Below are 12,486 nucleotides of genomic sequence, written 5' to 3' on the forward strand. Positions count from 1 at the left end.
CCTGTGCGTGTGAGAGTCCCCACATATTTATTATTGAATATCCTAAGTGAATTGTACTCATTCAAAAACGGCGATACGGATCGTTACCTATCAAGAATAGAATAGAATAGAATAGAATAGAATAGAATAGAAAACATTTATTCAACACATAAACAGCAACATTATCAACACACATTACAATTAAACACTTAATCTAAACCTAATCTACTGTTAGTAATTAAAATTTAGAAAATATTTAGTTTTAGGTTAGTATTAACGTGTACATTTAAAATTATATAAAAAATAAAAACATATCACGTGAATTGGTACAAAATGTACAGCGAAAAACGGGTATCTCGCTCTCTCGCGAGTTACCTTTGACTACCCATAATATTTATGATGTATTATTAATAACACATCACTACGTACGGTCAACAAATCACGTTCCTACAACGACCACACCCGAGTCACACACTGTCACAGACAACTGGTCCTCGGAAGGTCGCCGGGTGACCTTCGACGTGCGATTACGAATGGCCAGCAACGTGCTAAGAATAACCCTGTTACAACGTGCTGCAAGAGTTATCGCGGCTAGATTCTTACATGAGATTTTTATGCTAATACATGAGAGTATAATACTGTAATTGGCTGAGTTGTCGTTGAGAAGGACGTTCATGCCTAGAGGTAGATTTCATCAAATTGGTTTTAGGACAGGTTGTCAACATTTGGATTAATATAACACTAGGGTGCACTGACTACAACGAACGGGACTAAAAATAAGGAGGTAAGAAGGATTTCGGTCCTTTTAGACCCAATTCTCCTTTATGTATGTACGTTATTTAAATAAAGTTATAATGGATAGTATAGTAATACGAACACACATATTTTACTAATTTTTCCGTAACAAATTGAAGATAACGGTTTTCATAAGTAAATAAAAATCAGCAGCACGTGGTTTCATGAGGTTCAATTTATTTTATTTAATTGAACAGCTGTTTTATCAATCATGGTCCTTGGATTTGACATCACAATTTTCATTTCGATTATAAACAGCTGTGTCAATAATTTGTACGTGTAACGAATTGGAAAAAAAAAACATTAAGAAAATACATGTACAGTGATTACTTCAGTTATAAATCTTTACCAAGATAAATAAGTAAAGAAGGAATTTTCACGCGCACTATTTATTTTTCAGAGGCAAGCTCAAAGAAATTAAGAATGACAATACTTTTGGAAGACAAAAATACGAGAACAGAGCTACTTTAGTATTATTTCAGTGTGAAAGCTTTTAAAATAACTATAATTTAATTGGAGTGACGAAAAAACAAAACAAAAATCCAACAATGTAACGACATCAGGAACAAAATAAAAAAGAACTTGGAAGCCATCCAGAGAGAGAGTACTATATTATCTTGTACACATTAGTATATCTAGCATAGTCGTTACCTTGCCCACTCTAACGTTACCGGAAAAAGGAGTACAGTGTACTTTGGCAGAATATCTGATAATTAAATTAAAATATCGAACTCCATCGATAAATCAGCCGCTGCATTGCTCCGCTGGCTTATTACAAGATAAGGTATAGCTTTTAAATTCGTGGCGCCTGACGTCATAGGATCTATAATCAACTAATCGATAAAACTTAATGACTCTGACTGTATATTTTGCACATCATCACTGTTGCAAACACTGTTGTGTAGCTAAAATTTGTAATCAGAAGTGGGATCCGGGTTCCGCTCATCTGGCATAATCTTTATTGACCAAAACTCATTTCGCATAACTCGTATGGTCTAAACTTTTTTGGCCGAACCATCACTTTGCCAAGACTTATGTGGCATAAGGCTCGTTTCGTCTAAAACTCTTTAGGCACAATCTTTAAACACCTAAGTTTCGTTTGCTCAAATTTATGTTCGTCTATACCTATGTATAATCTTGTTTCTCCTAATGTTATCTTAATAAATAATATATTAAGTATGTAGTAAATGTACAAATTGTGGTATTTTTCTCCTACATCCCGAAAATCACGATATTGTATGATCAAAAAATCGAAAGTTAACGACCAATATAATTATTACAGACCCCATGAGATCGAAACCTAAAATTAGGTGCGACGACGAGCAAAGCGAGGAGGAGCGTGTTAGGTGCACATGTTCATCAAAACCAAAGCGGAGCGCAGCGAAGCGGAGCGGAGCGTTTTCCAAACAGCGGAAACGATACAAGGCACCAGTTTGCGCTATGTAGGGAGACGCTCCGTCAAAGTTAAAGCCAAACGAATATTATTACTTTGTATAAACCTAATAAACCTATGCCATAGCATTATTAGGCTATTCAAGATTTGGCCATACAATTATTAGGCTAAACAATGTTATGCGAAATAACTTTTTACTAAACGAGATTTATGCCATACGATTTTCGGCGTAACGAGACTTTGACCAAACGTTACTATGCAATACGAGATTAGGCAAATAAATCTTATGCCAAAAAAGGTAGAACCGTGGGATCCATCTCTGACTGATCTGCCAAGCGCCACGTGTGCCCTTTATGATTATGACAATAACTTTCCAGCCTTTGAGGAGGCCTTTGTCCTGCATTGAACGATTTACAGGATGTATTGTGTGTGTGTGGTAACCATTTGAGGCAGATGAGCTCCAGACTGGAGACTTTGAACAGGAGTACCCACCAATCCGCAGTTCAACAGCGTGGTGCGAAATGGGAAGGCAGTTCAGACCTTAAGGTTCCATTCGAGCGAGAGCCAGGTGCAGGCACAAACACCCCCGCAGAGAATATAATAGATATTACGGACCGGTATGTAAGTACATAGTATCAGTCACCCGTCATAGCATATATCTACGTCAGAACTCAGGAAGCGTCTGGATGCCTATACTATGCTCTATGACGAACCGTTTCCAGAGTTGCCAATGACTACAATATCGTCTATTCACCTCATTGCACTATTTCTAACACAAGAAATTCAGAGGCTGGGGTATTAGGGTAAAATGTTCGTGGAAAAGGAAGACCGATGACAGTGTATTGTGGAATGGCTCTGTCAAGTAGTGTAAATTGCTGGATGACGTTGATCACGTCTCATTCTAGAGGTCATTGTTACTAATTTCGACAGTTAATGAGAACGAAAAAACTCTTGCAGTCTGTACCACGTATAGTACATCTATTTCACAACCATTCCTTTACAGGCGCTGCCTTTTTATGGAAGAAACACAACATGCTCTATACTTCGTTACAATTTGGCAATAAATGTTGCCAAAGTAGGTATTTTTCTTATTCTAAAAAGTGAAAATGTTAAGCAATGTTGGTAAAAGGATTCGATAACATTGACTTTTGGTAACAAACTAACAACTTTTGTCTTATCTTATCACAATGCGTATTGTTTCCAAGTAAGTATAATTAAATGTTATCTTTCATTGATAATAGTTGAGAACTTTTTTGCACTAAGTAAGAGTTAGTGCAGTCGTTGTAATGTTTGAGTAGCAGATACTCTAGTACGGGTTTTGCAATTTACGAAAATTAAAAAAATATTAGGTTTTCTTTCGCTGCTATCTGCATACATTAACTGTTAAAAGTGTCATGCGTCATGACAGTATCCGCTTAGAGGCGCCACTTTGTATGCGAGAAAACGTAAACTTTTATAGTTATCGACAAACTATGAAACCTGTAAGACGTACAGTGCTTCGCAAAGTACCCTGACCTTTCTTAGGTATTATTGTCACGCTGAGGTTTCATATTTTCTTTTACTACAGAGTATTTCTGACGTAAAAGGTAGATAGTAGTAAATGGTATTCGTATAATAACTTGTTCTAAGCTGTATAGTTATTTTTAAAAGTTAATTAGCTATCACATAACTTACTATTATAATTGTTATTTTAAAATTATAGAAGTGCTGACAAGTGGGTGATTCTCAGAAAATGGCTCCAAAAGCATAATTTCTTTGGCGCATTTTTTTTTTCATGTTGTTTGAATATTATACCCCACATATTGTAGAGGCTTTAGACCTCTTTAGTTATCTCTTATTGGCCCTGAAATCTATCGAGCCGATTCAAAGTTACAGCGATTTTAAACAATTTTGGGCCAATGAAATTAGATTGGCACCAATGAAATTAGAAAACACACCAAAGAAATTATAAAAGGTCCCAAAGAAGTTAGTTTTAAGAACAAAGAAATTAGAAATTATTTTAAAGAAATGAGATGTCCCCACATATTTATTTATTTATTATTTATTTATAAAACAAAAAATCACGCATATCTTTATTTGTTTTTAACATAATTACCTGATCACGTAAGGGTGCAAGGGTTCTAAACATTCGAATGAACCAATTGCCAACCTCACCTGCCCATGGTGCACTCTGCTAAATAACAGACGAGGCTCTGGCGACCGGATGATGGCGGTATAACCATCCAAAAACAGCTACTCTAAATCCCATAGGCCGGCGATGGGCAGCAGCGTCACCGGTATAAAAAAGTGTAAAGAGGACGAGGACACGATGACCCTGGAGTCCGGCCACATGTTCTTTTTTTTTTTTTTTTTTTAAAGATTTTATTATCACTCCACAGACTTTATGTCCGTGCCTTTTTGAGAACCGGCCACATGTTCTACCATCAGGAGGGCGACCAACTGTCCCAAGGTGGCGTAGGATTCCTCGTCAACAAGACCCTTGTCAACAACGTAGTGGAGATCAGCAGTATGTCAAATCGGGTAGCGTACCTAGTACTTAAACTAACCGAGAGGTATTCCTTGAAGGTCGTACAGTTATATGCACCAACCTTGGCACACTCTGACACAGAAGTCGAAGCAGTATACGAGGATATCTCTAGGGCATCACGTGTACTGCTAGGACCCAATACACCGTTGTGATGGGGGACTTCAACGCCAAAGTGGGAGTACAAGAATGCGAGGAATCGAGGGTAGGACATCATGGCTTTGGTAGCAGAAACCAGAGAGAGCAAATGCTTGTAGACTTCCTCGAAAGGGAGGGGCTTTCTTTCTGATGAATTCTTTCTTTGAGAATCGGCCCCAGAGGAAGTGGACATGGGCAAGCCCCGATGGTAGGACGAAAAACGAAAAAGACTTCAGTATGACTGACAAGCTGCACATTTTCAGAGATGTCTCAGTGATCAATAGGTTTAAAACTGGGAGTGATCACCGACTTCTCCGAGGCACTCTGAATATCAACTTCAAGCTGGAGAGGGGATATCTGGTGAAGTCGACCCTTCGTCCCACACTGCACCAAATTGGAGCTGTCAACACCAGCTTCAAGACCGAAGAGTATAATCAGCCTCTGTATCTAGCCTTTGTGGACTATGAAAAAGCCTTCGACTACATCGAGACCTAAGCAGTTTTGGAATCCTTGCAGAGATGCCAAATCGACTGGCGCTATATCGAGGTGTTGAGGTGTCTGTACAATACCGCTACTATGACTGTCCAAGTACAGGACCACAAGACAAGACCTATCCAACTGAAACGTGGAGTGAGAAAGGGGGATGTGATATCTCCGAAACTGTTCACCAATTCACTGGATGTCTTTAAGACGTTGGACTGGAAAGGACATGGCATATGTATAAATGGCGAGTACATGTCACACCTCCGCTTCGCGAACGACATCGTTATTATGGCAGAATCTCTGCAGGAACTTAGCTGGATGCTAAGTGGCCTAAATGCTGCTTCCCGACGTGTAGGCCTCGGTATGAACTTGAACAAGACGAAAGTCATGTACAATGCTCACATGAAACCGGAGCCGGTCGTCGTTGGTGAGGCAACAATCGAAGTTGTGCATGAATATGTCTACCTCGGGCAGACTATTCGGCTAGGCAGAAGCAACTTGGACAAGGAGGCTGCAAGGCGTATCCAACTGGGTTGGGCTGCATTCGGGAAACTTCGTCACATATTCTCCTCGTCCATTCCTCAGAGCACGAAGACAAAAGTCTTCAACCAGTGCGTCCTGCTAGTGATGACGTATATTGCTGAGACGTGGACACTGACGGTAGGACTGGTCCACCGATTTAAAGTCGCTCAGCGTGCTATGGCTCTCCATAAAAACCCCAAGCATCTCTCTAGTTATGCTTGGGGTTTCTCTGATGGATCGTATCAGAAATGAGGTTATCCGTCAGAGGACTAAGGTTACCAACATAGCTGTCAAAATATGCAACCAGAAATGGCAGTGGGCTGGTCATATCTGCCGAAGAACCGATAACCGTTGGGGTAGACGAGTTCTCGAGTGGAGACCACGAACAGGCAACCGCAGTGTGGAACACCCTCCTGCCCGCTGGACTGACGACCTTAGGCGGGTGGCCGGTAGTAGTTGGATGAGGAAGGCCGAGAACCGAGTGTTGTGGCGCTCCTTGGGAGAGGCCTATGTCCAGTGGATGATTATTGGCTGATGATGATGATGAGAGAATTAACCATAATAGACATTGAATCCATAAAGTTAGCGTTATTAATGGTGTTTCATACTCAATACTAATTTCTTTGTATCAAAACTAATTTCGTTGGCGCAGAATGCCAAAGAAATCCAAAGAAATTATTGCCAACAAAATTAGAAATCATCACTTAAAATTTATTTTTACAGAAAGCTGATGTACAATTGGAACCTCTTATTGACACGTGCATACTGTTTGAATAGACATACGTGGACAAAAATATGTATGCAACAAAAACAAATAATAGCATGAAAGTAACAATCGAAGAAATTAGGCTCTTACCTGACCAAAACCCGTTATGACGCAAAAAAAAATTTTTTTCTTCATACTCCGTAAACTTACGCTCCTCTGCTCCTGGTCGAAGATAGTGGGGGACTGAAGGGTGAGGGACGAATGGTGATTATGTCCGGTGATCGTTTAAACGCAGAGTAGGAAGACGATATCGTTACGCCAAAGAACTTAGTTTTTTTTCTCGGACAAAATTGAATGTGTTATATTTTTGAAAACTAAACCTAAGAGCGAATAGAAACCTAATTTACAATAACCATAAGTATCTGTTATAGTGATAATATATAAATCATAAGCTTATTTTACTTTAAAAAGTGAGTTTTTCTTGACCTAAAAATAAAATCAAGTGAAGGACGCGCCAAAGAACTTATGATATTGAGTTTTAAAAAATCACTGTCGCTTTCTTTATAAATTTATGCATTACATTACTAATGTATAAAAACGGTCACAAGATACATTATTCAAAAAAAAATACATCCTGGTATAAAACTATCAATTTCATGTATTTTATGGCTTGGACATACCTAAATCGCGTCATTTGAGAATCACCCAAGTTAAACAACAGTCTAAACTGCTTATCTATTTAAAATTGTTACTAATTAGGAAACAAGTTTCGTCTAGGTAATTAATTTACCATTAAAATGAATGATAAAATCATTGAATATTTACTGTTAAATTGTTATTGTTTTCCCTAAATATTAGACTGTGTACAATGTAAGTTATATCTCTACAAGTATGATACATCATGCCTAATAAAGGCTTATTAAACAAAAACATATTTAATAATATCAATCAACATGAACAATAAGATTGCTTTGTTTGTATAGTTGGGCTTCACTAGAAAATGTGTACTATTCTAGAGTATCGAATTCACTATCTTGTTAAGGGCGGATTCGACCAACGTCGAGTAACTTTTTACTCACGAGTAAAGTACCAGTTACTCGCGAGTAAGCAGATTTTGCATTCTACCAAACCTGAAACCAAGATAACTAGCTTATCCCAAGAATAAAATGTTATACCGCCAAAATTGACCGTGTAACGAGCTTATCCGAGAGTAATTTTGTAATGGCGGCAGCACATCAGCTGATTAGAAAACCGTCATAATGACATATAAACACATCTGTCAAAACATAAACAAAAGTACGTTAAAAGGCAAAGTCTCAGAATAACAACAGCGAATAAAATATTAAAACATAAACAATTTCATACTTTTATAATCCATTCAAACTAAGTTGGCATGTCATTTCTATTGCATGCTTTGAAACGCAGCTATTTTTATTTTAGTTGCATTACAGTTTCGTTCCTCGTTCATTCAATTTAATCATGGTATAACTTGGTAGAATGCAAATGTACTTATCCTAGATATTTACTCGCGTATAATTTTAATTCCGGTATAGTTATTCTCGTGTAACGTGATGTTTGGACGAATTCACCCTAAACATGTTAAAATTTTACTGTATCTAAGTTAGTCTTTTGTTTTTGTGCAGAATAATAAATAGGCTAAATAAAACACATACAGTCAAACTATAAAGTCCTGACCTCAAGGAGTGCAATTTTGCTAAGACTTTTTATGATCATCAGTTACTTCCTAAAAAGTTAATCCTTCACATCCGTTTTCACGACTTTATAGTTGGACTGTACAAGTATAGATACCATTCATGATTATTGTCAAATATGAATTAGGTAAATAAAAACAATAAGTAAGCACTCACCTTTTTAACTGGCTTTTTCTTTTTCTCAATTTTCTTGGCATCATCCAGCAACAGTCCTGTAGATTGGTCACTGGCACTCACTTCACCCACTTTCACACTGTGGTCCAAATCCTTGTCGGGTATTTCATCACAGATTTTCACTGCACAATCAACCTCGTCCTCACTGTCAGAGTAAGGGCGAGGTTTGCTCACTGTGTTCACCGAGTCTTCGTAAAGACTGTCATCGGTCAAGTCACTAATAGTCCTGGATAGTGAGTGAGACAGCTTGAAGGTGGCTCGACCGGAGTCGATGTCGGAGTCGTACGCTGATGAATCACTCTCTGATCCTGCATCGCTGTGGTGGCCGAAGACGTCAGTTGAAGTGTAGCAGCTGTCGGGGCTATCCTCGAAGATGATGAAGGAGTCTTCGGAGTCACAGTCAGATACCTTTCTCGTTCGCGGACTGTGTTGGGGACTATCTGCAAAGACTATTTGGAATGAGTCTTCGCTTTCTGTTGTTGAGTTTTTGTGGAAACGTCCCGCTATTTCATTAAAGAAGCAATCACTGTTAGAAGAGAGGTTTTCTGTGGATTCCGATGCAGGTGATTTGGAGATGACAACACTAGGGTTAGCAGGTTTATCTAAGTTTGAGGCAAAATGTGTGGAGATATGGATTTGTGGTGAATTTTCTACACTAGAAGGCTCAACATTAATTTCATCAGCAAATGTCATATCATCTTTAATATTTCTTCTTAATTGACACTGCTTTCTTTTGTCCACATTTAATCTATTGGGGTTCTTATATCTTTTGTTCTGTACCTTTGGCACTGGAATAGGTTTGGCCATTGGCGTATCACATTTATTATCTTTGATTGGTTCATTGTTTGTTTCAGTATTAAGGCAAGATTTTGTATTGTTTTTTCTACGCTCTGACAATAGAGCTTTCAATCTGCTAAGTTTGTCTTCACAAGATTGAATTATTTCAGTTTTTGTATCTATTAGTTTATCAACCACATCTTTGCTTTCCACATCAGTATCTGACTTGCTAGCTTGTAATTCGTCTATTTTTTCTAGTTTTGTAGTCCCATTGGTAAGAGGAGTATTTGTTTTTGTTATGCTCTTTATGTGGGAAGTCCCATTGCACAGAATTTTGCTTGTATCTTTATTTTCTATTTTAGCAGTACCATTCAGTAGATTTTTCTTTGCTTCTATGTTTTGTACCTGCACAGATCCATTAGGTAATACATCTTTGACTGTCTTATCTTCAGTAATGGAAATAGCTTTTAGCGGTTTAATAATGTCCATAGTTTCTAGTGGAGCCATCTCAGTCTTAATTTTTGCCGCATCAATTTGTATCAGCTCTGAATTAGTTATCTTACATGGACTGATGCATTCAACAGATGCGTCATTGGGTAGATGTATAAAGTCATCTTGTAATGTTACCTCTTCATAATGTTCGTTGACAGAACTTGGCTCGACAAAGACTTTTTTTGGTCGCTGTCGAATACTACTTCTGGGAGACACCCTCTCTGTCTTAGACGTGCTCAGCAGCGACCGTACCTTGTTAATCTTCGCCTCGCAGTGGGCGGCCGCCGCGCGAACGTCCACACTCATTTCTTTTTCCTTTGTCTCAGCATTGATGTTATTTTCACACGATTGAGTATTCAACTGGTCTCTGCAATTGTTCTTATTTTGCTGCTCAGTGTTGGCGGGCGGCCAGAAATCTAGTGGCGACGGTGGCGCGTCACGCGAATCGGAATTCAAATCTTTTTGGTCGCAGCTCTGGGGCTTCGGCCGCCTTTGGAAAGGCATGGCTGGCATCGCCGCCGACAACACGCTGAAGACACCGGAAATAAAGTTGCCAATACTGGACAGTGCGTGCGCTTCATGTACCTCGCCGTCTACCTTCATACTTTCAGTACTGCGCGTTAAGTTATCGTGGCTAATAGGCGGGTTTCTCATCTTGAAGCTCGGAGGTTCGACCTCCGGCGCAGGCAGGGTGTCTGCCAGGTTCTTCTGCAGTGGATTCGGTAGCATGTGCAGCTGGCTGAGACACACGTCAGGCGCAAATAGCTCGTTCAAATCAGCTTTGTTCATGCCGTCTGCCTTTGTTTCCGTGCAGTAACTGGCTATGGAGTAGTGCATGGGTGCGTAGTTTGGGGAGACACTGCCGAATTGATTGCGCCTGGTGCGCCAGTCTGAATTTAGACGAAACGTCATGGTTTTCTTTCTTTCGACCTAAGATTTCAGCAACACAATCACTGAAGTATTATGTTCGTAATTAGGCCATTTTTTATCACGCGGCCATAGTTCCAGCACACGGAACACTTGCAAAAGAATGAGGATGAGGTTTAAAGTTAAATTGACACCACTTTCTAGAGTTAATCAAGGATATATCCTGGAAAACCCAAGGTCCAGTGACACGCACAGAAAATAACTCGTCTTTGTAAGATTTACACGGCTCTACACGAGTCAAGAAATCGTTGGAAATGTCCTGCTCACTTGAAAATTTGTAATTAACGAAATTGTATGCGTTTTTAAGCTCCATTGTGACAAAAGTTATGAAAATACACAATAACACATCTTTTACTCTTCGGCCATTTTGATGAATTAATTAATCAAAATTTTCGCATGTGTGTGGGTGTGACAGAAATCGAATAACATGAAGTTAGCTCCAAAGCTTTAAAAACTGTATGTCTAGTGTTGCTTAGGAGTTTGTAACTTCCGACTTAAAACTAATGTAAACGCGCTGACTAAAATAATAATTTAATTTTAACAACCTTACCAAATCCATTAAAATAAAACTGTTTGCCTATGTTAGCCATGATCCAGGTTATAGCATTGGATATTTTAGTAAGATTACTTAAATACAGCTTCAACTGCAAGTCTCCTACGCAACACGTAATCATGATTCCAAATTTATATTATTTCAAATTTAAATAGGTATTTTGTTATGAATTTTATATAAAACAAAACGAAATACAAAGATTTATAAAAAATTAAATGAAATGGCACCAATGTCAAAATTAGTGTATTACAACATTACAAGTTTTTCCATTTTCCGCGGGTTTTTGTTCAATCCATATTCTATGCTGCTAACTTCATAGGTAAGTGTTTTTTTTTACATTTTCTGATGCAATAAGTTAGTTCTCTTTGACAGTCCATGAACTTTTTAGAAGCAGCTGATTGGTCTTAAGTAACAAAAACAATAAATTTTATTGGTTGACTGTCACAACATTGTTTTCATTTAATATTTACCGTAAAACTAGGCCGTTATTATTCTGAGACGTAGATTCCCTACTTTGATTGTGCGCCATCTAGTGTCAAGTAGCAGGATTATATTTCTTAATTACTTGAAGTACCTACTTTATACAGGCTGTTGCAATTAGTGATATCGTTTAAGGTTTTGTCACCGCAGTGAAAAATATTGGTTACCTACTGTATTTAGCCACTTGAAGACTAGCGAGTTGGAGTTAGTTGTAGGTTAGGCAAGTTGGATACTTGCTTAATAGCGCACCTAAAGTTTGTTTTGTTCACATTTTAATGTGTAATGTAAGTTAGATAAAATAATGAGTAGTTAGGTAGGTACGGTGGCCTGCACCTAAAACTATACAGGCGGAGTTTTTAAAATAGTGATCCCTGATGATGAAGGGACCAGCTACATCTGTTATAAATCCGGGGACGTGTTGTGTGTGATGTGTGTAGCAGTGGTGTTTATGGGAATGTGCTTGAGCAGCATGTGAGCTTGAGATCGCTATTTTAAAAACTCTGCCTGTATACTTTTAGGCGTAGGCCACCGTACAAAGCAGGACAGGAGCCTAAGGTCTATGGTAGATACCTACTATGCACCGGCACCATCGTATTACGTATTACCATAGAATAACGAGTACTAGTACTACTTGTTATTCTATGGTATTACCGCACCGCGTAAAGTAGGTAGGTTGGTTTTAGAATGACGCGTTTATTAGCGTTTTAGCGCAAAATGGACTATTAAAGTTATAGTTATGTTGAGATAAGGATTTCCCAGGGTAAAAATAAAATTGTGCATGAAAATGTGGAAGTTATTTTATTACTTACTTGTAAACTACCTACTTAACTA

General features: G+C 38.4%; 1 protein-coding gene across 2 annotated transcripts in view; it reads right to left on the reverse strand.

Moving 5' to 3' along the window:
- Positions 1-11,032, reverse strand: part of LOC119694690 (stress response protein NST1) — a 32,440-nt gene extending 21,408 nt beyond the window's left edge. For both annotated transcript variants that reach the window (XM_048631917.1, XM_048631916.1), the window contains exon 1: positions 8,409-11,032. In XM_048631917.1, coding sequence (XP_048487874.1) covers positions 8,409-10,607 — 2,199 coding nt within the window. In that variant the 5' untranslated portion in view covers positions 10,608-11,032. The remainder of the gene's footprint in view (positions 1-8,408) is intronic.
- Between the last annotated feature and the right edge of the window lie 1,454 nt (positions 11,033-12,486).

The sequence above is a fragment of the Plutella xylostella genome, chromosome 30, assembly GCF_932276165.1.
Source record: "Plutella xylostella chromosome 30, ilPluXylo3.1, whole genome shotgun sequence".
Lineage (NCBI taxonomy): Eukaryota > Metazoa > Arthropoda > Insecta > Lepidoptera > Plutellidae > Plutella > Plutella xylostella.